General features: G+C 39.3%; 1 protein-coding gene across 2 annotated transcripts in view; it reads left to right on the top strand.

The window, feature by feature from the left end:
- Positions 1–27,796, top strand: part of USP35 (ubiquitin specific peptidase 35) — a 56,411-nt gene that overhangs the window by 14,822 nt on the left and 13,793 nt on the right. For both annotated transcript variants that reach the window (XM_047877229.1, XM_047877230.1), the window contains one exon: positions 1,899–2,092. In XM_047877229.1, coding sequence (XP_047733185.1) covers positions 1,899–2,092 — 194 coding nt within the window. The remainder of the gene's footprint in view (positions 1–1,898; positions 2,093–27,796) is intronic.

Raw genomic sequence — 27,796 nt, 5'->3', positions numbered from 1 at the left:
AAACCCAGAATCAGATGCTTAACTGACTAAGCCACCTGGGCACCCCTCTCCATAGGATTTTATGGGTTTTTTTATACAAATTTTTTTTTTTTTAGTTTTTAGTTTTGAGAGAGAGAGCATGAGCAGGGGAGGGGCAGACAGAGAGAGACACACACAGAAGCCAAAGCAGGCTTCAAGCTCTTAGCTGTCAGCACAGAGCCCAGTGTGGGGCTTGAGCTCATGAGCTGTGAGATCATGACCCGAGCCAAAGTCGGACGCTTAACCAACTGAGCCACTCAGGCACCTTGGATTTTATTGTTTATAAAGTTCTTTTACATCTCTTCCATGAGCACATTCTTTTTTGTATAAAGGCTCCTCTATAAATAAGTTCTGGAAGGTTCTCTTAGGCAGTTTCTCTGGGAGCTGTGGTACTTGCTAAGGGAGCCATTGTGTATAAATTTCCAGTAACATTAGGAGCTTGAAACTTACTTCATGGTTTTATGTTCCTAAGAGTACCAAGTTACTTTCTTTGGGAAAAATGACATTTGATGTTTTTTTTTTTTTTTTCTGTAGTGTGGATAGTTTTGCATCTTTGTGTGTGTGTGTACTTGTCTACATGCATGAAGTTCTCTTTTTTTTATTGCCTTTTTGTCCCTATTCATGTTTTGTGTGGAGTGGGAATTGGATAGGGAATAATAGGAAGAAAAAAGAAGGGACTAAGAAGATAACGAGCTTGCATCTTTTTATCTTGGCTTGGAAGTTCTTTTTTTTTTTTCTTTTACACTTGTGAGAGTTGACTGATCTGGTAAATGTTCTTGGGAAATGAGCAAATAGAAGCGTTAAACCACTGCTTGAACCGGACCTTTTGCAGTGGTCAGACGATGTGCACTGGGGAGACTAGGGCTTTCAATGCTCAGCTGGTTTGAAACTCTGGAGGCTCGGACAAATCTGGGGACTGTGCTTAGGATCTGGAAATGACAGGGCTTTGAGGAACGTCATGTAAATCTGTTAAGTAACTCTCTATTATGCCTAGGTGTTTTCCTTTAAAATAGATTATCATTAGAACCCGTGCTGGGTAATGTTCTTTTAGGTGCACGTTTTAATGTGAGGAGAATGAATAAGAAAGCATGCTAATCCCTGAGCCCTTGACCAGGAACCCATACCTCAGGCCCCCAGGACCCTCCACCATCCTGTGACCAGGGATCCATACCTCAGGCCCCCAGGACCCTCCACCATCCTGTCTGTGACCAGGGATCCATACCTTAGGTCCCCAAGACCCTCCACCATCCTGTCTGTGGGATCTTTCTTGGAGGCGGTGACTAATTAAACCTGATGGCAAACCTAAAAGTAGAAGTGGGAGCATCATTGTGTGCATACTCACAGGCACAGTGAGAGTATGGCATGCCAAATTGATATGCCTCACTTGATGCATATGAGGAAATTGAGTCTGAGAGGCTCATTGACCATGGCCAGGCAGCTAGTTAAGACAAGAGTCAGGATTAGGACTGAGATCTTGACTGTTGAATCTGTTGACTGGTGAGCCTGTGTGGTCATTGCTTACAGTCTGCTGTACCCTGGGCTCCTCTAAGAACATGTGGATTATTTGCTTACTGCTTGTATGTCCCTGGAAAATTCTTTTCTCTGAGTTTTAGTTTTTTCATCTATAAGATGGGAATTTTATACCTTCCTAAGACAGTTGTGACATGAAAAGGTCATATAGAAGTCCCACGTGTCAGAATGAGAATCTAGAGTAAGTTTGGAAGCAGAAAGCTGTTAACACATATATTGAGAACATTTGTGGGGCAGTGTGCTTGGGTAGGGGTGGGGTAGGCCATAGTCCAAGAAGACTTCCCAGAGGAAGTGATGTTTTTAGAGCTGACCATGGTCCCCACCATCCTGCTAACTTGTTCCCTCCTCAGGACCTCCATGTTCCCAATGAGGACCGCATCAAGCAGCTGCTGGGGCAAGATGCCTGGACCTCGCAGAAGAGTGAGCTGGCTGGTTTCTACCCCCGGCTCATGGCCAAGTCAGACACGGGCAAGATTGGTTTAATCAATTTGGGAAACACATGCTACGTGAACAGCATTCTTCAAGCCTTATTCATGGCTTCTGAGTAGGTGCTGCTTTCATATTTCCTCTCTGCCCCTGCCTCTCTCCTTTGGGCTCCCTGGTGAATGGGGGTGGGGATGGGGGTTTGGAGAGGATGGGTCTTGCTTTGCATTGCTGGCATAATTCCCTGCAGTCTGTAGGTCTTGATGGGGCAAATGAGAGGTCCCAGAGGGCTCCAGGCCATTGCCAAGGCAGAAGGTCAACACTGGATGGGAGCTTGAGATGGGACTTCAGGGGCTGGAACAGGTTTTGCACAGGGTTGGTCAACATCACTGATTTTTGCCCTGGGTGGATTGTGTCTTTCCGAATAGAACTTCCATTCATCCTGGTGTTAGACATCCCCTGCTCCCTCTACTAAAACAAAATCTTTTTTCTCAGTGGCTACCTATGCAACATAAGGCTTGCTTAAAAATCAAAGTTTCAGCCACAGAAGTGGACATCTTTTCCCCCCAATTTGTGTGTGTGTGTGTGTGTGTGTGTGTGTGTGTGTGTGTGTTTAAAATGCACATAACATTTACTGTATTAACCATTGTAATTGTGCAGTTTAGTGGTAAATGCATTCACATTGTTGTACAACTTTCCATCATCCATCCATGTAACTTTCATCTTGTAAAACTGAAACTCTATATTTTAATTAAACAATAACTTCTCATGTTCCCATTCTCCCTTCCCCCAGCCTCTGACAACCTTATTATACTGGCAACCCAAGTGTTTTTACATTTTGGCTATCGTGAATAATGCTGCTGTGAACATGGGTGTACAAATAACTTTTTGAGATACTACTTTCAATTCTTCATATATGTCTAGAAGTGAAATAGTTGGGTCCTAAGGTAGTTCTATTTTTAATTTTTTGAGGAACCTCTGTACTGTCTTCCACAGTGGCTGCACCAGTTTGCATTCCCAGTGGTGCATGAGGGTTTCAGTTTGTCCATATCCTTCCCGACATTTCTGGTTTTTGACAGTAGCCATCCCAGTGGGTGTGAGGTGGTATTCCGCTGTAGTTTTGATTTGCATTTTCCTAATGATCAGTGATGTTGAGCATATTTTCATGTGCTCATTGGCCATGTGTATATCTTCCTTGGGGGAAATGTCTACTTAAGTCCTTTGCTCATTTTGAATCAGGTTGTTTTTTGGTTGAATTTTAGGAGTTCTTATGTATTCTGGATATCAGTCTCTTCTCAGGTACATTAATTGCAAATATTTCTCCCATAATCTGGGTTGCCTTTTTGATCTGGATATTTTAAAAATTTTTGTTGAAGTTGTATTTATTATTGAGATATATTTGACATTCTATTAACTTCAAGTGTGCAATATATCTGATATAGTATGTCTTATGAAATGATCACCATGATAAGTCTGGTTAACATCCATCACCACACACAATTAAAATTTTTCTTTTGTGTGATGAGGACTTTTAAGATTTACTCTCTTAGCAACTTCCAAGTATACAATACAGTATTATTAACTATAGTCACTGTGCTATACATTAAATCCCAGGACTTGTTATTATAACTGGAAGTATGTACCTTTTTTTTTTAAAAATTTTTTTTTTCAACGTTTATTTATTTTTGGGACAGAGAGAGACAGAGCATGAATGGGGGAGGGGCAGAGAGAGAGGGAGACACAGAATCGGAAACAGGCTCCAGGCTCTGAGCCATCAGCCCAGAGCCTGACGCGGGGCTTGAACTCCCGGAGCGCGAGATCGTGACCTGGCTGAAGTCGGTCGCTTAACCGACTGCGCCACCCAGGCGCCCCTGGAAGTATGTACCTTTTGACGACCTTCACCTATTTCACCCACTCCCCACCTCTGGCAACCACCAATCTGTTCTCTATATCTATTATTTTGTTTGATTCCATATATAAGTGACATCACACAGTATTTGTGTTTTTCTGTCTGACTTCACTTTCCATAATGCCCTCTAGGTTCATCCAATTGTCATAAATTGTAGGATTTCCTTCATTCTCATGGCTGAGTAATATTCATTACATGTATAAGGAATATATGTATTTTAGGATATTTAGGATATTAGGATATTAACCTATTATCAGATATGTGATTTGCAAATATTTTCTCTTATGCTGTAGGATGCCTTCTTATTTTGTTGATGGTTTGCTTTGACGTGCAGAAGCTTTTTAGTTCTGTGTAGCCCTGCTTGTTTATTTTTTTTTTGTCATCTTTATTTTTAGTGTCAGATCCAAAAAAAATCATCACCAAGATGATGTTAAGGAGCTTACAGATTATATATATATGTATGTATGTGTGTATGTGTGTGTGTGTGTATGTGTGTGTGTATATATATATATGTATATGTATGTGTATATATTTTACTTTTAAGTTTGTTTATTTTGAAAGAGAGAACACTCAAGCAAGGGAGGGGCAGAGAGAATCCCAAGCAAGCTCTGCACTGTCAGTGAGGAGCCTGGACATGGGGCTCCAACTCATGAAACTGTGAGATCATGACCTGAGCTGAAATTAAGAGTCAGATGTGTAACTCAGGCACCCCAGACTATGTTTTCTTATAGAAATAAGATGGTTTCAAGTCTTACATGCAAATCTTAATCCATTTTGAGTTGATTTTTGTGTATGTTGTAAGATAAGGGTCCAATTTCTTCCTTTTGCATATGGCTGTCCAGTTATCCCAACATTATTTATTGAAGAGACTGTCCTTTCCCCCCTGTATCTTCTTAGCTCCTTTCTTGTATATTGATTGGGCAAATAAGCATGGATTTATTTTGGGGCACTGTCTTCTGTTCCATTGATCTATTTATCTTTTTATGCCAGTCCCATATTGTTTTGATTACCTTAGTTTTGTAATGTAGTTTGAAATCCGGAATCTTGATGTCTTCAGCTTTTTCTTTTTAAAAATTGATTGGACTATTTGAAGTCTTTTGTGGTTCCATATAGATTTTAGGGTAGTTCTGTTTGGTGAAAAATGCCAGTAGAATTTTGATAAGGATTTCATTGAATTTTAAGTTGTTTTGGGTATTACGGACATTTTAACAGTATTTTTTTTTTTCTAATCCATGAACACAGAATATCTTTCCATTTATTTGTGTCATCTCCAATTTCTTTCATCATTGATCCTCATTCTGATATGTTGTCAGAAGTTCAGGGTAGTAGCCTAACATTCAATTTCTTTCATCAGTGATCCTTATTCTGATGTGTTGTCAGAAGGTCAGGGTAGTAGCCTAACACTACATCCCAATGCCTGTCTCATTCCGTTTGCTTCATCTCATCACATAGGCATTTTATCATCTTACATCATTATAGGAATAAGGGTGAATACAGTACAATATTTAGAGAGAGAGATCATTCACATAACTTTTATTACAGTATGTAGTTATAATTTTATTGTTGCTAATGTCTTACAGTACCTAATTTATAAAATAAGCTTTATCATAGGTATATATATGTAGGAGAAAACAGTACATACAGGATTTGGTACTATTTGTAGTTTCAGGCATCCACTGGGAGTCTTGGAATGTATCTCCTACTGGTAAGTGGGGACTACTGTACAGGTCTTTTACCTCCTTGGTTAAATTTTATAGAATTGTAAATGTGGGTTGTTTTTAAATTTATCATTCTTATAGTTTGTTATTACTGTATTGAAATGCAGTGGACTTTTGCATATTGATTTTTTTTATCCTGCAACTTTACTGAATTCATTTATTCTAAGGGTTTTTTTGGTGAGGAGTCTAGGGGTTTTTTAATATGTAATATCATATCATCTACAAATAGAGACAGTTTTATTTCTTCATGTCCAATTATGATGCCTTTTCTTTTCCTTGCCTAATTATTAGCTAGGACTTCCAGTACCATGTTGAATAAAAGTGATGAGAGTGGACATCCTTATTTTGTTCGTGATCTTAGAGGAAAAGCTTTCAGGTTTTCATCGAGTATGTTGTTGGCTATGACCTTGTCATAGATGTTCTTTATTATGTTGAGTTAGGTTTCCTTTATACCAACTATTTTTGAGAGTTTTTTATTTTATTATTATTATTATTATTTTAATTTTTTTTTCAACGTTTTTATTTATTTTTGGGACAGACAGAGACAGAGCATGAACGGGGGAGGGGCAGAGAGAGAGGGAGACACAGAATCGGAAACAGGCTCCAGGCTCTGAGCCATCAGCCCAGAGCCTGACGCGGGGCTCGAACTCACGGACCGTGAGATCGTGACCTGGCTGAAGTCGGACGCTTAACCGACTGCACCACCCAGGCGCCCCTTATTATTATTTTTTAATGTTTATTCATTTTTGAGAGAGAGACAAGAGTGTGAGCAGGGAAGGGGCAGAGAGAGGGAGACACAGAATCCAAAGCAGCCTCCAGGCTCTGAGCTGTCAGCACAGAGCCTGATGTGGGGCTGGAACTCACGAACAGTGAGATCATGACCTGAGTCGAAGTTGGACGCTTAACTGACTGAGCCACCCAGGTGCTCCGAGAGTTTTTATTATTCATAAGTGGGTAAATTGAATTTTATCAAATACTTTATGTGTCTATGAGACAATCATGATATTTATCGGTTTTGTTATATGGTATGCCGTATTGATTACTTTGTGGATGTTGAACCATCTTTGCATTCCTCCTATATATCCAACTTGATCATGTTGTATGAACCATTATGTGTATTGTTGAATTTGGTTTGCTAATATTTTGCTGAGGATTTTTACATCTATGTTCATCAGGGATATTGGCCTATAATTCTCCTGTGTTGTCTGATTTTGGTGTTAGGGTAATGCTGGCCTTATAAAATGAGTTTGGAAGTATTCCCTCTTCTGGTTGTTTTGTTTTGTTTTTTGAGAGGGGGAGAGTGTGAGAAGGCTTGGTGTTAATTCTTTGAATGTTTGGAACAATTCAGTGAAGCCATCTGGTCTTGGTCTTTTGTTTGTTGGAAGGTTTTTAATTACTGAATCCGTCTCTTTACTAGCAATCAGTCTGTTCAGATTTTCTACTTCTTTGTAATTCAGTCTTTACAGTTTGTATGTTTCTAAGAATTTCTCCATTTCTTCCAGGTTGTCCAGTTTGTTCGAGTATAATTGTTCATAGTACGATCCTTCGTATTTCTGTGGTATCAGTTGTAATGTCTCTTTTATTTATTTAGTTTTATGTCCTCTCTCATTTTTCCTTGGTGAGTGTAGATAAAGGTTTGTCTATTTTGTTTATCTTTTCAAAAAAACAGCTCTTAGTTTCACTGATATTTGCTATTGTATTTTTAGTCTCTGTTTCATTTATTTTTGCTCTGGTCTTTATTTCCTTCATCTTATTTTGGGGCTTAGTTCTTTTTCTAGTTCCTTGAGGTGTAAAGTTCGTTCATTAGAGATCTTTCTTGTAACGTAAGTATTTATCACTATGAACTTCCTCTTAGAATTGCTTTTCCTGCATCCCATATTTAGTATGCTGTATTTTCATTTGTCTTAGGGTATTTTGTAACTTCTCTTTTTATTTCTTCTTTGACCCACTTGTTGGTCAGTAGCATGTTTTTTAGTGTCCACATATTTGTGAATTTTCTGTTTTTTTCTTGTAAGTCATTTCTAGTTTCATACCATTGTGGTCAGAAAAGATGCTTGATATGATTTTAGTCTTCTTAAGTTTATTGAGACTTGTGGCCCAACATATGATCTGTCCTGGAGAATGTACCACATGAGCTTAAGTAGAATGTGTATTCTTTTACTTTGGAGTGTTCTGTAAATGTCTGTTCTACTCCTCTGTTCTAATATGTGAGCCCAACGTTTTCTTACTGATTTTTCTGTCTCAGTGATCTATGCATTAACAGAATTGGGGTATTAAAGTCCCCTGTTATTATTGTATTGTGTCCATTTCTCCCTTTAGGTCTGTTAATATTTGCTTATATATTTAGGTGCTCCTATGTTTGGTGCATAAATATTTACAGATGTTTTCTTTTTGGATTGACCTTTTCTGAATATATATTGGCCTTTTTTTGGGTCTCTTTTTACGATCGTGTCTACAAGTCTATTTTAAGTATAGCTACCCAGCTTTCTTCTGGTTTCCATTTTCATGAAATACCTCTTTGTATCCCTTCAGTTTCAATCTGTGTACATTTGAAGTGAGTGTCTCTTGTAGGCAGCATATAGATGGCTTTTTTTTTTTTAATCTATTCAGCCACCCTGTATCCTTTGATGGAAGAGTGTAGTCCATTTACATTTAAGGTAATTATCAGTAGGCACATACTTAATGCTATTTTGCTAATTATTTTCTGGCTGCTTTGTAATTCCTTTGTACCGTTCTTCTCTTGCCCTCTTCCTTTGTGATTTGATGATTTTCTGTAGTGGCATGCTTAGATTTCTTTCTCTTTCTCTTTTGTGTATCTACTGTATGTTTTTGTTTTGTGGTTGCCATGCTAACATAAATAACATATTTATAACAGTCTATTTCGAGTTGATGACTTAATTTTGAATGCATTCTAAAGGTCTAGTTGTTAATCCCCCACCATGTTTTATGTTTTTGATGTCACAATTTACTTCCTTTTATCTTGCATATCTCTTAAATTATTGTAGTTATAGTTCCTTTTACTACTTTTGTCTTTAACCTTCACACTAGCTTTGTAAGTGATGAACCTACCACCTTTGCAAAATTATATTATTCTGAATTTTAATATACATTTATCTTTATTAGTGAGATTTATACTTTCATATACTTTCCTGTTGCTAATTAGTACCTTTCAGCTTAAAGCAGTCCCTTTAACATTTCTTGTTAAGCTGCTATAGTGGTAATGAACTCCTTCAGCTTTTGCCTGTATGGAAAACTCTCCTTCAATTCTGAAGGACAGCTTTGCTGGGTAGAGTATTCTTGGTAGGAGGGTTTTTGTTTCTTTAACCTGTGGCACTCCTTTCCAGTCTGCAAAGTTTTCGCTGAAAATATGCTGATATTCTTATGAGGGTTCCCTTGTCTGTAACAAGTTGTTTTATTCTAGCTGCCCTTTTTTTTTTTTTAATGTTTATTTATTTTTGAGAGAGAGAGAGTGTGCGTGAGCAGGGGAGGGAGACACAGAATCTGAAGCAGGCTCCAGGCTCCAAGCTGTCAGCATAGAGCCTGATGTGGGGCTTGAACTCATGAGCCATGAGATCATGACCTGAGCTGACGTCAGACATTTAACCGACTGAGCCACCCAGGCATCCCACTGGTATCCATTTTTCTGAGGTTTTATCTTGTTCTTTCATTTGGAATACAGTTCTCTGTTTCTTCATCATCCTTGACTCTCTGTGTTGGTTTCTATGCATTAGATAAAACAGCCACCCCTCCCAGTCTTGAAGGAGTAGCCTTGTGTAGATGAAGCTTTTTGTTCATCCTTGCCCTTGCTTTTTTGGCTGTCTCTCAAACCATTGTGATTGTCCAAACAGCCTACTTTGTTCTTGGTGCCTCTCAGTAGTTCAGACTGTGCCAAGACCTGTCAATGTCCTAAAAGGGAGGATCTCAGGCCCTCTTGATGCAGGGCTTATTAGAAGCCAGGCCCTCAGGTAGCAGCTTTTAAAGTATGCGAATAAACCTCTTTCAGGGGAGGACTGGGAGATGGGCATTTCTATCTGTGAAGATAACCTAATAGTCCTCTTTCACGGAAAGATTGTGCATTTCTGTCTGCTGCCTCTCTGCTGTTCCCTGATATGGTAGTTCAACTGTTTTCTGTTTGTTACACCCCTGTGTGATCTACACGTGTAAGCTTCTCTGGCCATGAGAGTCAGACATTCAAGGGGTGCTCCCTGGGTGGCACCTGCAAAAACCAGGGCACCAGATATATGCATAAGCTCTTTTCTGGGCAATGCAACCTGGAGTGAGGCAGAGAGAGAGAGTGCAGAGATGACACCTGTTATTCTCTGCAGTCTTTGGAAAATATTTCGTTAGGCCCTAGATGTGTGTTAAATTAGAAGCCTGCTTGCAGGCTGAACTTCTAGGATAGACAAATGGACCTTTTTCCCAGAAAGACTGGGCTTGATTCACTCAGCTGCCTCTGCTGGCTCCTGGCGGGTTAGCCATGCTTGGTCCATGCAAGCCGTTTAAGCACAGTTTCTCAGTTTGTTGTAGCATTGTTGGTTTTGTGGACATTAGCCCCGTTGATTTTCAAAGGTAGATACTTTGGGGACCATCCTTCAGGTGCAGGTCTTAAAAGTTAGAGTGGCACATCTAGGGTTCAAACGCTTCCCTCTTCAGGAAGAAGCTGGTGGTTATGATTTCCCTCCTGATTGTGGGTCACCATGCTGGGGATGGGGTTTCTGTTGAAATTGTCTCCACCTCTCCTACCCATTTCAATGTTGTTTTTTTCTGTTTCACGTGATATGTAGGAGTTGCTTAGTTTTTAGATTTATTGCAAAGGGAATTGTTCCATATGTAGCTGTATATTTAGTGTGTCTGTGAGAGGAGTTGAGTTCAGGATCCTTTCATCTTGACGTGAAACCCTGAATGGTGTCGTTATGCACAAATTTTACATTTTGTGAAGTCTGTTTAATTTTGTTGTTGCCTGTGACTTGGGTGTCCTATCTTAGATCATTGCCAAATCCAATGTGAAGCTTTTGTTCTATGTTTTCTTCCAAGAGTTTTGTTGTAAATTTAGGTCCTTGATCCATTCTGAGTTGATTTTTATACATGGTGTTAGATAAGGGGCCAACTTCATTCTTTTGTTTATGGACATTTAGTTTTCCCAGTACCATTTCTTGAAAAGACCATTCTTTCCTCCATTGAATGATCTTGGCACTTTGTTAAAGATCATTTGACCTGTTTTTCATTCCATTGGTCTCTATGTTTGTCTTTATGCCAGTATCACAGTGTTTTGATCACTGTAGCTTTGTGTAGTAGGTTTTAACATCAGGAAGTGTGAATTCTCCAGTCTGTTAATCTTTTTCAAGATTGTTTTTCATGATTTCTGATCCCATGGGATTCCAATATGAATTTTGGAATGTGTTTTTTTTTTTTTTTCGGTTGCTGCAAAATCATTGGATTTTCATAGGGATTGCATTGAATGTGTAGATCACTTTGGGAAATATTCACATTTTTATAATATTAACTCTTACTCCGTGAACATGAAATGTGTTTCCATTTATTTATGTCTCCACTTCTTTCAGCAAAGCTGTGAAGTTTCCATTGTGCAGTCTTTTACCTCTTTGGTTAATCTTAAGCATTTTACTCTTTTTGATACTATTGTAATTGGAATTGTTTTTATAATTTCCTTTTTGAATTGTTCATTGTTGGGGTATAAAAATGCAGCTGGTTTTGGTGTGTTAACTTTGTATCCTGCTACTTTGCTAAATTATTCGTTCTAACAGCTTTTACTTTGGCCGTTAGGATTTTCTACATACAAGATTATATCATCTGCAGACAGATAATTTTACTTACATTTACTTTTTTTGCGTGGTTGCTCTGGCTAGACCTTCTAGTCCTGTGTTGAATAGAAGAGGTGAAAGTAGACATTGTTGCATTGTTCCTTATCTTGAGGAAAAGCTTTTAGTCTTTCACCATTGAGTGTTAATGTTCGCTCTGGGTTTTTAATATATGGCTTTTATTACGTGGGGGTAATTGCCTTCTATTGTGTAAAGTATTTTTTGTCATAAAAGTGTGTTGCATTTTGTCAAATGCTTCCTCTGTATCAGTTGAGGTGATCATGTGATTCTCTCCTTTATTCTGGTGACGTATGTATATTACAGTGATTAATTTTTTTTTGTATGTTGAACCATCCTTGCTTTCCAGGAATAAATGCTATGTGGTTATAGTGCAGAATGCTTTTAATGTGCTACTGAATTCTGTTTGCTAGTATTTTGCTAAGGATGTTTGCATAAGGGTATTAGTCTGTAGTTTTCTTTTAATGTCTCTGGCTGGCTTTGGTATCAGGGTTATGCTGACCTCCTAGAATAAATAGGAAGTGTTCTTTGCTTTTTCGTTTTTCAGAAAAGTTTGGGAAAGTTTGGTATGCTTCTTTAAGATTGGTAGAATTTACTCGAAAGCCATGAGCTCCAGGACTTTTTCCTTGGGAGATTTTTGATTACTGTTCAATCTCCTTACTAGTTTTGGTCTGTTCAGACTACTATTCATATTACTCTCATTATCCTTTTTATTTCTATTGAATTGGTGCTAATGCCCCCATGTTACTTGCTGATTTTAGTAATTTGAGTCTTTTTTTCCTTAGTCCATTTAGCTAAACGTTTGTCAATTTTTTGGCTCTTTTTGAAGAACCACCTTTTGGCTTTATTGATTTTTTTTCTCCCCTATTTTTCTGTTTTCTATTTTATTCATCTCTGCTCTAATCCTTCTGGCTTTGGGTTTAGTTCTTTTTCTAGTTCTTTAAGTTGTGAATCCAGGTTGTTGATGTAAAAAATCTTTTTAATTTGTAAAAAATCTTTTTTTTAAGCTTATGCATTTATTTGTTTGATTTTAAATGCTTATTTTTTATTTACTTTGAGAGAGAGAGAAAGGTACAAGTGGGGAAGGGCAGAGAGGGAGAGAGAATCCCAAGCAGACTCTGTGTTGTCAGCGCAGAGCCCAGTGCGGGGCTTGATTCCACCACCTGGGAGATCATGACCTAAGCCGAAATCGAGAGTTGGACACTTAACTGCCTGAGCCACCCAGGAGCCCCTAAAGTTTATTTATTTTGAGAGAGCAAACAAGAACACACGTAGGGGAGGGGCAGAGAGAGGGAGAGAGAATCCCAAGCAGTCTCCATTCTGTCAGCACAGAGCCTCGTGTGGAGATTGAACTCATGAACTGTGAGATCATGACCTGAGCCTAGATCAAGAGTCAGACACTTAACTGGCTGAGCCACCCAGGTGCCCCTGAAATCTTTCTTGTTTTGTTTTTTTTTTTTTTTTTAATGTTTGTTTATTTTTGTGACACAGAGAGACAGAGCATGAATGGGGGAGGGGCAGAGAGGGAGGGAGACACAGAACGCGAAGCAGGCTCCAGTCCCTGAGCTGTCGGCACAGAGCCTGACACAGGGCTCAAACTCACAGACTGTGAGATCATGACCTGAGCCAAAGTTGGATGCTCAACAGACTGAGCCACCCAGGCGCCCCCCCTCTTGCTTTTTAATAGCATTTATAACTATGTTCTCCCTTAATCACTACTTTTGCTGTATCCCATAAATTTTGGTATGTTGTGTTTTTGTTATCATTTGTATCTAAGTAGTTTCTAATTTTCCTTGTGAGGTCTTCTTTGATCTTTGGTTGTTAAAAAGTGTATTGTTTAATTTCCACAATCTTGTGAATTTTCTAGTTCTATTTATGTTATTGAATTTGGTTTATCCACGTGTGGTCAGAGAAGATACTTTGATATTTATCTTTTAAAATTTACTGAGAACTCATTTGTGGCCTAAGTTTATAGTCTTTCTGGAAAAGACCTCAGTGCACTTGAGAATGTGTAATCTGCTGGTGTTGGGTTGAGTGTTCTGTATACATCTGTTAGACCTGGGTGGTTATTGTGTTAAGTCCTCTGTTGCCTTATCTTCTTTCTGGTTGTTCTATCTGTGATTGTGGGTGGGGTACTGAGGCCTCCAGCTGTTAGGGTAGAAATGTCGATTTCTCCCTTGAATTCTCTCAGTGTTTGCTTCATCTATTTTGATGGTCTGTCATTTGGTGCATAAATGTTTGTAATTACTATCTTTTTGCTGTATTGAGTTTTTTATGAATATATAAAGTCCTTCTTTGTCTCTTGTTAGCTTTTTTGACTTAGTCTGTTTTGTCTGACATTAGTCCAGCTACTTCTGCTCTGTTCTGGTTTTCATTTGCATGGAATATCCTTTTCCATCCTTTCACTTTCCAGCTGTCTTTGGATTGCAAGTGAGTCTCTCATAGACAGTATATTGTTGGATTGTGTATTTTTGTCCATTCTGCCAATCTTTGCTTTTTTATTGGAGAGTTTAATCTGTTTACTTTTACAGTAATTTGATCAGGAGGGACTTCTGTCATTGTGCCATTTTTTTTTTTTAACATACCCTATAGCTCTTTTGTCCCTAATATCTTGCATTCCTGTCATCTTCTGTGTCCAGTTGATTTTTTTTTTTTTAATTAATGCTTATTTTTGAGAAACAGAGGAAGGCACAGGATCTGAAGCAGGCTCCTGGCTCTGAGCTGTCAGCAGAGAGCCCGATGCGGGGCTTGAACCCATGAACTGTGAGATCATGACGTGGGCCAAAGTCAGATGCTTAACCACCCAGGCGCTCTTCCAGTTGATTTTTTTTTTTTTATAGCAAAATGTAAAAAAAATTTTTTTTAATGTTTATTTACTATTGAGAGACAGAGTATGAGCATGGGAGGGGCAGAGAGAGGCGGAGACACAGAATCTGAATCAGGCTCCAGGCTCTGAGCTCTTAGCATGGAGCCTGATGCAGGGCTCGAACTCACAAACTGCAAGATCATGACCTGAGCTGAAGTCGGACACTTAGCTGACTGAGCTACCCAGGCGCCCCTGTAGCGAAATGTTTAAATTCTTTCTTAATTTCCTTATGTGATTATTGTATAGTTGTATTCTTTGTTGTCACCATGGGGATTTTTGAGAGTCAGAGATGGAGTACGAGCAGGGGAGGGGCAGAGAGAGAGGGAGACACAGAATCCAAAGCAGGCTCCAGGCTCTGAGCTGTCAGCACAGAGTCTGACATGGGGCTCAAACTCACGAACTGTGAGATCATGACCTGAGCCAAACTTGGACGCTTAACTGACTGAGCCACCCAGGCGCCCTGACTAATTTGTGTATTTAATCAAATTTTGGGGGTAGTTTTCAGTCATTATTTCTTCAGATATTCTCTCTGCCCCTTTTTTTGCCCTCCTTTCTTTTTCTGGGACTCTGATGATGTATATGTTGGTCCTTTTGATGGTGTTTCACAGTTCTCTTAGGTTCTGTTCACTTTTCGTCAGTCTTTTTTCTTTCAGTTACGCAGCTGTGATTATTTCCATTGTTCTGTCTTCAAGGTCACTGGCTCTTCTGCCTGCTCAAATCTGCCTTTGAATCCCTGTACTGAACTTTTAATTTAAGTTATTGTTCTTTTCAGCTCCAGAATTTCTTTTTGGTTTCTATTTGGGTTTTCTGTCTCTTCGTTGACATTTTCATTTTGTTCACACATTGTCTCCATGACTTTCTTCACACCTTCCTTTAGTTTTTTAAATCATCTTTAAGGCTGTTATTTCAAAGTCTTTGATTTATTGGCCATTAAGTCTTTTTCAAGGACATACTTTGTTGGATGATTTTTTTTCCTTGGACTGGGCCATACTTTCCCATTTCTTTGTATGTCTTCTGATTCCTTGTTGAACTCTGGACGTTCGATTTTCATGATGTGGTAACTCTGGAAATCACATTCCCTCCCTTTCCCCGTGTTTGCTGTGGGTTTGTTTGTTTTTTGTTTTTTAATTGTTAGAGGCCATCTCTGTGCTGAAGATGAGCCTGAGGGTAATGTCCTCATCGTCTTTTCTGAGCCTTTCCTTGGGCGTGTGCAGCCACTTTCTAATTTTACCTATATATGCAGTTTCTGAATGTTCTAGTCTTTAGTGTCTGGCTCCTGAAATGGGAAAGGTAAAAAGTAAGGGAGGGCAGAGGAGCCCTGACCTTTTAAATCTCCTGTCAGTTATTTTAGCTTGAGGTTGAGGGGCTGGCAACAGTGGAGTAAGGTGTGTGTATGCAGTGGCAATGGCTGCCTGCCTCTTTGCGCCTTCATGATCAGAAGCAGCACTCGGCATAGATCCCCAATATGTGGGAGACAGGAGTACTTTTTACCATCCCTACCTGCTGTAGGCTGTGTGTAAGCTGTTTTTAGAAACACACATAGCTATCTGTCATTTGGCTGGGGTTTGGGAGATGGATACTTGCTACTGTGCTCAGAGGTGAAATTGATGGTGGTTTACAGTGGAAGCCTTCCTCACAGTGTGCAAGCTTTCAGAGGACTCTAGAGTTTTCAGATAGTCAACATTAGACCGATTCTGCCAATGCAATTTTTGGCTAGGTGGGGAGATAGTTTCCTGGTGTTTACTGCTCTGTCATCTTCCCAGAATCCCTCCTCTCTCTTAATTTAAGACTTTCTCCCCCTTTTTAAGAGCAATTTTAGGTTTACAACAAAATTGAGGGGAAGGTATAGAGATTTACCATACACTTTGTCTGTATACTTGCATTGCCTCCCTCAATATGAATAGCACTCACGAGAACAATACACTTATAAAAAAAATTTTTTTTTTTAAAGAGGCTATTCATGCCCAGCATGGAACCCAATGTGTGGCTTGAACTCATGACTCTGAGATCAAGACCTGAGTTGAGATTATGAGTCAAGCATTTAACCAAGTGAGCCCCCAGGCTCCCCAGTGTACTTCTTTATTTTTTAAACCAAGGATGAGCCTACATTGACACATCATAATCACCCAAAGTCCACAGTTTATGTTCATTCTTGGTGTTGTACATTGTGTTGGTCTGGACAAATGTAAAAGGACATGTATCTATCACTGTGGTATCATACAGAATACTTTCGTTGCCCTAATATCCTCTGTGATCTTCCTGTTTTTCCCCCTCCAGTTCCTGACAGCCACTGATCTTTTCATGGTTTCCATAGTTTTGCCTTTTCTAGATTGGAATCATACAGTTTCATATCGGTTTGTACTTTTCAGATTGGTTTCTTTCTGTTAGCAATATGCATTTAAGGTTTCTCCATTTCTTTTCATGGCGTGATAGCTCATTTCTTTTTAGTGCTGAATAGTATTCCATTGTCTGGATGAACTACAGAGTATCCATTTGACTATTGAAGGACATATTGGTTACTTATAAGTTTGGCAATTAAGAATAAAGTTGCTGTAGAAACCAATATTGCACTGTATGTTGGCTACTTAAAATTAAAAAAAATGGGGGGGTTGCCTGGGTGCCTCAGTTAAGCGTCCGACTTTGGCTCAGGTCACGATCTCACAGTTTGTGGGTTCGAGCCCCGCGTCGGGCTGTGTGCAGCTCAGAGCCTGGAGCCTGCTTTGGATTCTGGGTCCGTCTCTTGCACTGCCCCTCCCTTGCTCATGCTCTCGCGCGCGCGCTTTCTCTCTCTCTCTCTCTCTCTCTCTTTCAAGAGTAAATAAAACATTAAAAAATAAAAAAATAAATTTGTGTGGACAAAAGGGTCCATTCCTTTGGGTAAATAACAAGAAGCATGATAGCTGTATTAGATGGTTTGGTTTTGTAAGAAACTGCTTAAAAGAGAAGAAAAAAGGAAGAGAAACTGCCGAGACGTCTTCCAGAGTGGCTGTACCATTATGCATTCCCACCAGCAATGAATGAGATTTCCTGTTGCTCTACATCCTTGCCAATGTTTGGTGCTTTCCGTGTTTTGGATTTTTAACTATTCTAATAGATGTGTAGTGGTATCTTGTTGCTGTTTTACGTAGATCTCTGGAATTCATTTATCTAGCATAGCCAAAACTTTATGCCCTTTGACCATTTCCTTCTCTTTCCTGCCCCTGTCAACTACTGTTCTGCTCTCTGCTTCCATGAGTTTGACCATTCTACTTACTTATTACTGAAATATAATTGACATACAAAGTTACATTAATTTCAGTTGTACAGAATACTGATTTGACAAGTCTGTATATTATGGTATGCTCACCACAGGTGTAGCTACCATCTGTTGCTATAGAACGCTATCATAATGCATTGATTATATTCTCTGTACTATATCTTTTATCCTTGGAACTTATTCCATAACTGGAAGCTTATATCTATCATTCCCCTTTACCCATTTTCCCCATCCCCCTGCACCCCTCCCCCTGGCAGCCATCTTCTCTGTATTTATGAGTCTGTTTTTCTGCTTTTGCTCAAAAAGACTACACATATAAGCGAAATCATATGGTATTTGTCTTTGATTTATTTCATTTAGCATAATACTCTCTAGGTCCATCCATGTTATAAATGGCAAGATCTTGTTCTTTATGGCTGAGTAATATTCCATTATATATCTATATCTGTATATATCTATCTATTATATATATATACACACACAGACCTATATATACCACCTCATTGTTATTTATTTATGGATGGACACTTGGGTTACTTCCATATCTTGGCTATTGTTTATTGCAATAAACAATGTTTATTTATTGCAATAAACATGGAGCTGTGTATGTCTTTTCAAATTAGTTTTTGTTTTCTTTGGGTAAGTACCCAATAGTGGAATTACTAGATTGTGTGGTAGTTCTTTTTTTAATTTTTTGAGGAATCTCCATACTGTTTTCCACAGTGGCTACACCATCTTGCATTCCTACCAACAGAGCACGAGGGTTCTGTTTTCTCCATATCTTTGCCAGTGCTCATTTCTTGTCTTTTTGAGTCTAGCCATTCAGCCAGATGTGAGGTGATATTTCATTGTGGTTTTGATTTGCATTTCCCTGATGATGAGTGATGTTGAACATCTTTTCATGTGTCTGTTGACCATCTGTATCTTCTTTGGAAAAATGTCTCCTTAGGGTCATCTTCTCATTTTTAAAAATTGGATTAAGTTTTGGCATTGAGTTGAATAACTTATTTTTATATTTGGATATTCTTAACAGGCTGTATCATTTGAAAATATCTATTTAGTAGGTTACCTTTTTGTTGGGTAGATGGTTTCCTTTGCTGTGCAATAGCTTTTCTTTTTGGTGTGTTCCCAGTAGTTTATGCCTTTGTTCTCCTTGTCTGAGGACACCTATCTAAAAATACATTGCTAAGGCTGATGTCAAAGAAATTACTTGGCCTGTGTTGTCTTCTAGGAGTTTTATGGTTTCATGTCACACATTTAGGTCTTTAATCCATTTGAGTTTATTTTTGTGTGTGGTATAAGAAGTTTTGGTTCAGTTTTATTCTTTTGTATGTACCTATCCAGTTTTTCCAGTGCCATTTGGCAAAAAGACTTCCCCATTGTATATTCTTGCCTCCTTTGTTGTAGGGTGACTGGCCATAAAATACTGGCCATAAAATGGTGAGTTTATTTTTGGGCTCTCTACTTTGTTTCATTGATCTATGTGTCTATTTTTGTGCCACTGCCATACTGTTGAGATTATTGCAGCTATGTAGTATATGTTGAAATGTGGGATTGTGATGCCTCCAGCTTTGTTCTTTCTCAAAACTACTTATGGCAGTTCAGGGTCTTTTGTGGTTCCATACAAATTTTAGGATTGCTTGTTCTAGTTCGGTGCCAAATGTTGCTGGTATTTTGATGGGGATTGCATTGAATCTCTAGATTGCTTTGGGTAGCATGGATATGTTAACAGTATTAATTCTCTGAATCCATGAACATGGAATAACTTTCCATTTTGGTGTCTTCAATTTCTTTCTTTTTAAAAAAAAATTTTTTTTAATGTTTATTTTTTGAGAGAGAGAGAAAGTGTGAGCAGGGGAGGGGGCAGAGAGAGAGGGAGACACAGAATCCGATGCAGGCTCCAGACTCTGAGCTGTCAGCACAGAGCCTGGTGCAGGGCTTGAACTCAAAAACGGTGAGATCATGACCTGAGCCCAAGTTGGATGCTTCTGTGACAGCCACTCAGGTGCCCGTGTCTTCAATTTCTTTCATCAATTGTTTTATTGTTTTCAGAGTACAGGTCTTTTACCTTCTTTGTTAAGTTTATTCCTAGGTCTTTTAATATTTTGGTATAATTATAAATGGAATTATTTTCATAACTTCTCTTTCTGATACTTTTTTATTAGTGTATAAAAATGTAACGGATTTCTGTGTATTAATTTTGTATTCTGCAACTTTATTGGTTTATTCTAATAGTTTTTTGAAAAGGTGGAGTCTTTAAGATTTTCTGTGTATAGCATGTTACCTGCAAATAGTGACAGTTAAACTTCTTCCCAATTTGGATGCCTTTTATTTCTCAGCTGTTGTGGCTTGGATGTCAGTTCCATGTTGAATGATGGTGAGAATGGACATCTTTGTCCTGTTCCTGATCTTATAGGAAAAGTTCTGTTTGTCACCATTGAGTGTGATGTTAGCTGTGAGTTTTTCATATATGGCCTTTATTATGTTGAGGTATGCTTTCTGTAACACAGGGAGAGTTTTTACCATGAACAGATGTTGAATTTTGTCAAATGCATTTTCTCTGTCTTTTGAGGTGATCATATGATTTTATAGTTTGTTTTGTTAATATGTATCTCTTTGGTTTGTGAATAGTGTACCATTTGTGCACCCTGGAATAAATCCCACTTCGTTGTGGTGAATCGTTCTTTTAATGCATTGTTGGATTTGGTTTGTTAATATTTTGTTGAGGATTTTTGCATCTGTGTTCATTGGGGATATTGACCTGTGGGTTTTTGTTTTTTGTAGTATCTTTGGTTTGGGTATTAGTAATGCTGATGTCGTAGAATATATTTGGAAGCCTTTTTTTCTATTTTGTGGAATAGTTTGAGGAGAATGTTTGGTAGAATTCACCTGAGAATTTATCTGGTCTTGGATTTTTGTTTGTTGGTAGTTATTTGATTACTGATTCAGTTTTGTTACTAGTAACTGGTCTGTGCAGATGTTCTATTCTTGATTTAGTTTTGGAAGATTGTATGTTTCTTGGAATTTATCCATTTGTTCTAGGTTGTCCAGTTTGTTGGCATATAGTTTTTTGTAGTAGTCTCTTATAATCCTTTGTATTTCTGTGGTGTCATTTGTTTTCTTTTGTTTCTAATTTCATTTAGTTGGGTCATCTGTATTTTTTCCTTGATGAGTGGCTCAAAGGTGTATCAATTTTTAAAAAATCTTTTTAAACAGCCAGCTCTTGGTTTCATTGATAGGTATTTTTTAGTTCCTGTTTCATTTATATCTGCTGTGATCTTTATTATTTCCTTCCATTTAGTAACCTTGGGCTTTTTTTTTCTAGTTCATTTATGTATAAGATTAGATTTTTTTGAGGTTTTCTTGTTTCTTGAGGTAGGCCTGTATGAGTATAAACTTCCCTTTTAGAACTGCTTTTGCCACATCCCAAAGATTTTGAACTGTTGGGTTTTTTTTTCAATGTTTATTTATTTTTGGGACAGAGAGAGACAGAGCATGAACGGGGGAGGGGCAGAGAGAGAGGGAGACACAGAATCGGAAACAGGCTCCAGGCTCTGAGCCATCAGCCCAGAGCCCGATGCGGGGCTCGAACTCACGGACCGCGAGATCGTGACCTGGCTGAAGTCGGACGCTTAACCGACTGCGCCACCCAGGCGCCCCTGAACTGTTGGGTTTTTATATGTGTTTTTAAAAAATTTCCTCTTTGATTTCTTCCTTGACCCACCCATTGGTTGTTTGAGGAGTGTGTTGTTTAGTTGCTCTAGTGTTGGCTGCATAGATACTTTTTTTTTTTTTTTTTTTTTTTTGGGAGAGGGCGAAAGTGAGCGAGAGGCAGAAAGAGAGAGAAAATCCCATGAGGGGGCAGAGAGAGGGAGGGAGAGATAGAGAGAGGGGAGAGAGAGAAGCTGGGCTCACCCGAAGTGAGGCCCATGCTTACCCAGAGCAGGACACAATCTCCCATGGAGTGGGGCCTGAACTCACCTTGATCTTAACTGAACCTTGAGATCATGACCTGAGCGGAAGTCAGATGCTTAGTGACTGAGCCACCCAGGCTCTCTTGTTGAGTTGATCCTTTATCACTATGTAATGGCCTTCTTTTTCTCATGTCACAGGCTTTGTCTCAAAGTTTATTGTATCTAAGTATTGTCACCTGCTTTTGTTTGTTTGTTTGCTTCCATTTGCATGGATCACCCTGGGACACCTCAGCCTGCCTTGCCCTTGGCTTCAGACAACACCATCAGGGCTTCCCCTGTGCTCGGCGCCTTACACCCTGCAGCTAGTGTGCAGTTAAACTTCACCTATCCTGCGGGGGGGGGGGGGGGGGGGGGGCACCTTCTTTGCAGGCCACAAGGGAGTGGCATGACTTCTTTCAAAGCAGTGAAAGGAAAACACCTACAATCAAGAGCACTCTATCCAGCAAGGTTACTAAAGCGGCCTTACAAGAGACATGAAGAAGATTTCTTTAGGGGCGCCTGGGTGGCTCAGTCGGTTAAGCGTCCGACTTCGGCTCAGGTCATGATCTCACGGTTCGTGGGTTCGAGCCCCACATCGGGCTCTGTGCTGACAGCTCGGAGCCTGGAGCCTGTTTCGGATTCTGTGTCTCCCTCTCACTCTGCCCCTCCCCCACTCGCATTCTGTCTCTCTCTGTCTCAAAAATAAATATTAAAAAATTAAAAATAAAAAAAAAGATTTCTTTAAAGTGGAAAACAAAGAGGCTATAATTAGAAGTAAGAAACTTAGTGATAATAATAAAAAGAAATAAAATTAAGGGTAAAAAAATGTAATTATATGTCAACATATACGTAAAACCTGGTGGGGCAAGTAAAAAAGTTCTTTTTAGAATGTGTCTGAACTTAAGTGACCATCAGCTTAATATAGACTGCTGTATACTTAGGATGTTATATGTGAACCTAATGGTTACCACAAACTCAAAACCTATAATATACACACAGAAAATAGAAAGCCAAGCATAACACTAAGAACAGTTATCAGTCACAAGGGAAGAGTACAGGAGAAGAAGAAAGGAACAGAGAAGAATGACAAAAACAACCAGAAAACAATTTTTAAAATGGTGGTAAGTGCATATATCTCAGTAGTTTCTTTAAATGTATATGGTCTAAATGCCATAATCAGAAGACATAGAGTGGTGGAATGGATAAACAAAACCCATCCAGATGCTGCCTATAAGAGACTCACTTCAGACCCCGGTGGGGGAGCTGTAGCTGAAGTGGGTGCAGGCTGGGGTGGTCCTGGGGCTCTCTGCACAAAGGGTGCTTGGCAGGACAGCTGAAGCTGAAGTGGGTGCAGGCTGGGGTGTCTGGGGTTGCTCAGTGTGGAGGGCATCCTGGTTGGGGTGGCTGGAGCTATGGCCTCTGTGGGCCAGGGTATCTCAGGGTGCTTTGTGCAGTGGGCACCTTGGGATGGCTAGAGCTGAGGTAGGGTATGGGCCAGGGCATCCCAAGGTGCTCTGCACAAAGGACACCCTGGCAGGACAGCTGAAGCCACAGTGGTCACAAGGCAGGCTGTCCGCGATACTCTGCAAGTGGGGTTCCCTGGTGGGGCAGCTGGAGCTGAGGCAGGATGCGAGCTAGGCTGTCTTGGGGCACTCCTTTTTTTTTTTTTTTTTTCTTTAATGTTTATTTATTATTGAGAGAGCATGAGCATGGGAGGGGCAGAGAGAGGAGGAGACGCAGAATAAGAAGCAGGCTCCAGCTCTGAGCTGTTAGCATAGAGTGCGACGCAGAGCTCGAACTCACAAACCACGAGATCATGATCTGAGTCGAAGTCAGACGCTCAACCGACGGAGCCACCCAGGCTCCCCAGTCTTGGGGCACTCCTTGTGGGGGGTGCCCTGGTGGACTGGCTGGCACCAAAGCAGGTGTGAGCTGGGACATCCTGGAGTGCTCTGAGCTGCGGGTACCCTAGCAAGCCATCTGGAGCCAAAGCGATGTGGGCCTGGTGATTTCCAGGGTCCTTTGTGACTGTGTCACCTTGGTGAGATGGCCGCAGCTGTAATGATCATAAACTGTGGTGCTCACCAGTCCTTTTATCTGAAGAGAGTTCCAACAGCTCCCCTGCTAATTGGCAGGGTTCTAAAGCTGGTTCCTTCATATTCTAGTTACAAACTGAGGTGGGGTTTTTTTGTTTTTGTTTTGTTTTTTGTCTGTGCCTCAGGGTAGACAGATCTGCTCGTGGTCCCTCAGTACTACTCCTCCACCCTGCAGTTCACAGAGTTGGTAGTATGTGAACTGTGTGTCTGTCTTGTTCTTTATGTGGTCTGTCTCCTGTGCAGAAGCTGTTCAGTCAGCCTTTAGTTCTTCTTTGGGAGGAGTTGCTCTGTAAAGGGATGTAGATTTGATATGTCTGGAGGATGTAAGTGTAGGGTCTTCTACATCGCCATCTTGGACCAGAACTTATCTTGTTTTAATTTGCATTTCTCTAATGACATATGATGGGGGAGTATCTTTTCAGTGTGCTTATTTGCCACGTGTATGTTTTTGGTGAAGTGCCTGTTAAGATGTTTGGCTCTTTTTTAAATTGAGTTCTAATTGACGTATGACAATTATGTTTTGGGTTTACAGCATAGTATTCAACATTTGTGTGCAGCGTGAAATGATCACAGGAAGTCTAGTTACCATCTGTCCCTTTACGATGTTAATATAATATTATTGACTATATATTATCCAAGTTGTATATTACATCCTCATGACTGACTGGTTGATTGATTGATTCATAGAAAGGGTATGTGAACAGGGGATAGGGGCAGAGGGAGGGAGGGAGAGAATCCTAGGCAGACTCCGCTCGATCCCATGACCTTGGGATCATGATCGGAGCTGAAATAAAGAGTTGGATGTTCAAACGACTGAGCCACCCAGGCACCCCTATAATAGTTCTATTTTTAACTTTTTGAGGAATCTCCATACTGTCTCCCACGGTGGTTGCACCAATTTACATTCCCACCAACAGTGCACGAGGGCTCCCTTTTCTCCACATCCTTGCCAGCACTTGCTATCTCTTCTCTTTTTGATTCTAGCCATTCTACCTGGTGTAAGGTGATATCTCATTGTGGTTTTCATTTGCATTTCCCTGAATGATGAGTGATGTTGAGCATCTTTTTATGTACCTGTTGGCCATCTGGATGTCTTCTTTGGAAAAAATCTATTCATATCCTCTGTCCATTTTTTAAAAAATGTTTTATTTATTTTTGAGAGAGTGCAAGTTAGGGAGGGGCAAAGAGAGAGGGGGACAGAGGATCCGAAGTGGGCTCCACACTAACAGCAGCGAGCCTGATGAAGGGCTCAAACTCACAAACCCTGAGATTATGACCTGAGCCAAAGTCAGATGTTCACCTGTCCTCCACTGTCATCCCCCTCTGTCCATTTGTAATTGGATTTTTAAAATACTGAGTTGTGAGTTCTTGATATAATTTGGATATTAACTCCTTATCAGATATATCATTTGCAAATACCTTTTTCATTCAGTAGGCTGTCTTTTCATTTTTTGATGATTTCTTTTACTGTGCACGTTGTTAGTCTGATATAATATTTTTGTTTTTGTTTCCCTTGCCTTTTCCAAAAAGACATTGCCAAGACAGATATCAAGTAGTTTTATCACCGGTGTTTTTTTCTAGGAGTTTCATGGTTTACAATATTACATTCATGTGTTTAATCCATTTTGAGTTGGTTTTTGTGTTAAGATGTAAGATAGTGGTGTAGGTCCATTCTTGTGCATGTAGCTGTCCAGTCTTCCCAGCACCGTTTATGTATTTTGTTTTCAAAGAACCAGCTCTCAGTTTCATTGATCATTTCTATTGTGTGTTTCTATTTCATTTATGCTGGGATCTTTATTTCCTTTCTTCCACTAACTTTGGGCTTTGTTCTTTTTCTAGTTCCTTTAGGTGTAAAGTTAAATGGTTTGTGATTTCTTTTGTTTCTTGAAGTAGGCCTGTACTACTGTGAGCTTCCCTCTTAGAACTTATTTTGCTGCATCCCATAGATGTTGGTGTATTTCTGTTTTCATTTATCTCTAGGTATTTTTTGATTTCTTCTGTGACCTAGTAGTGGTTTAGTTTTAATATGTGGTTTAATATCCACATATTAGTAGTTCTCTCATTTTCCTTCTTGTATATAATTGTGGTCAGAGAAGATGCTAGATATGTTTTCAGTCCTCTTGAATTTATTGAGACTTCTTTTGCATCCTAACGTGTGATGTATCTGGCAGAATGTACCATGTGCATTTGAATAGAATGTATATTCTCCTGGTTTTGGATGGAGGGTTCTGTATTTATCTGTTAAATTCATCTGGTCTAATGTGTTGTTGAAAGTTGATGTTTCTTTATTGATTTTTCTGTCTGGATAATTGATAAATTGATGCAAGTGGGGTATTAAAATCCCTTACTATTGTATTGTTGTCATTTTCTTCCTTTTTTATGTGCATACATATTTATAAGTGTTGTATCTTCTTACTAGATCAACCCCTCTATCACCCTGTGATGCCCCTCTTTGTCTTTTGTTAAAATACTTGTAAATTCCATTGTGTTTGATGTGGGTATGGTTTCACCACCTTTTTTTTTCATTTCCATTTGTGTGGAATATCTTTTTTTTTCTGTCCCTTCACTTGCAGTCTGTGGGTCCCTACTTCTAAGAGAGTCTCTTGTAGGCAGGGTATATGGATGGGTACTGTTTTTTTAATCCATTCAGCCATTCTTCTGATTGAAGAATTTAGTCCATTTACATTGAAAGTAACTATTGAGAATTATGTACTTACTGCCATTTTGTTAATTGTTTTCTGCCTGTGTTTATAGTTCCTTTCTTTTTCTTTTTAACATTTTCTTAAAAAATATTAGATTCTTTTCTCATTTTCTTTGTATAGTTTTGGTTTGTGGTTATTGTGATGTTCACATACATCATCCTATTTATGTAACATTTTATTTTGATAACAACTGATAGTTGAACACATTTGAAAAGTACATTTTTACTCCCCTCCCTAGGTTTATGTTTTTGATATCACTGTTTATATCTTTTTATTAAAATGTATATGTTAAGCAAATTATTACAGGTTCAGTTAATTTTGTGACACCTTTTAATTTTCTTAGTACCTTATAACTGATTAATCTATTATCTTTACTGTATCTTTACCTTCTGCAGTGAGCTTTTTACTTTTGTGTGTTTTCTTTTATTAATTAGTGACATTCTTTTCAGCCTAACGAAATCTCTTTATTATTTTTTGTAAGGCCTGTTTAGTAGTGATGAATTCCTTTAGCTTTTGCTAGTCCTTTTTTTTTTTTTTTTTAAGTTTTAAATTATTTTTTGAGAGTGAGTGCACAGGGGAGGGACAGAGAGGGAGAGAGAGAATCCCAAGTAGACTCCACACTGTCTGTGTAGAGCCTGCTGTGGAGCTTGAACTCACAAACCGTGAAATTGTGACCTGGGCTGAAATCAAGAGTTGGATGCTTAACTGACTGAGCCACCCAGGCACCCAGCTTTTGCTTGTCTTTAAAACTCTTTGTCTCTCCTTCAAATTTGAGTGATCACCTTGCAGGGTAGAGTATTATTGGTTGGAAGTTTTGTTTTGTTTTTTTTTTTTTTTCTTTTTGAGAGAGTGCATGTGTGCAAGTGAGTATGAGAAGGGGAGAGGCAGAAAGAGAGGCAGATTCCAGGCTTCGAGCCATCAGCACAGAGCCCTATGCAGTGCTTAAACTCACAAGCCATGAGATCATGACCTGAGCTGAAGGTGGATGCTTAACTGACTGAGCCATCTAGGTGCCCCAGGAGGCACTTTGAATCTGCCCCACCAACTCTCCTCTGGCCTGTCCAGTTTCTGATGGTGTTTTTCTCTTGGTACTTTTAAGATTCTCCCTTTCATTTTTGACATTTTAATTGTAATGTTTCTTGTTGTGGCTGTCTTTGGGTTCATCTTCTTTGAAACTGCCTGGGCTTTCTAGACTTGGATGTCTGTTTCTTTTCCCAGGTTAGGGAAGTTTTCAGCCTGTTTCTTCAGATACATTTTCTACCCCTTTCTTTCTTCTTTTGGGACCCCTATAGTATGAATGTTACTCTGCTTGATGTTGTCTCAGAGGTCCCTTGAGTTTTCTTCATTTTTCTAAAATTCTGTTTCCTTTTTGCTGTTCTGAGTTCCATTGCTTTATCTTCCCGTTTGCTGCTTTCTTCTTTCTATAAATTTGTCCTCTTTATCACTGATTCACTGTTCTGCCTCATCCATCCTTGCCACTGTGGCATCCAT

Source organism: Prionailurus viverrinus, chromosome D1 (assembly GCF_022837055.1).
Source record: "Prionailurus viverrinus isolate Anna chromosome D1, UM_Priviv_1.0, whole genome shotgun sequence".
Lineage (NCBI taxonomy): Eukaryota > Metazoa > Chordata > Mammalia > Carnivora > Felidae > Prionailurus > Prionailurus viverrinus.
This window is presented reverse-complemented; position numbering and strand designations above follow the sequence as displayed.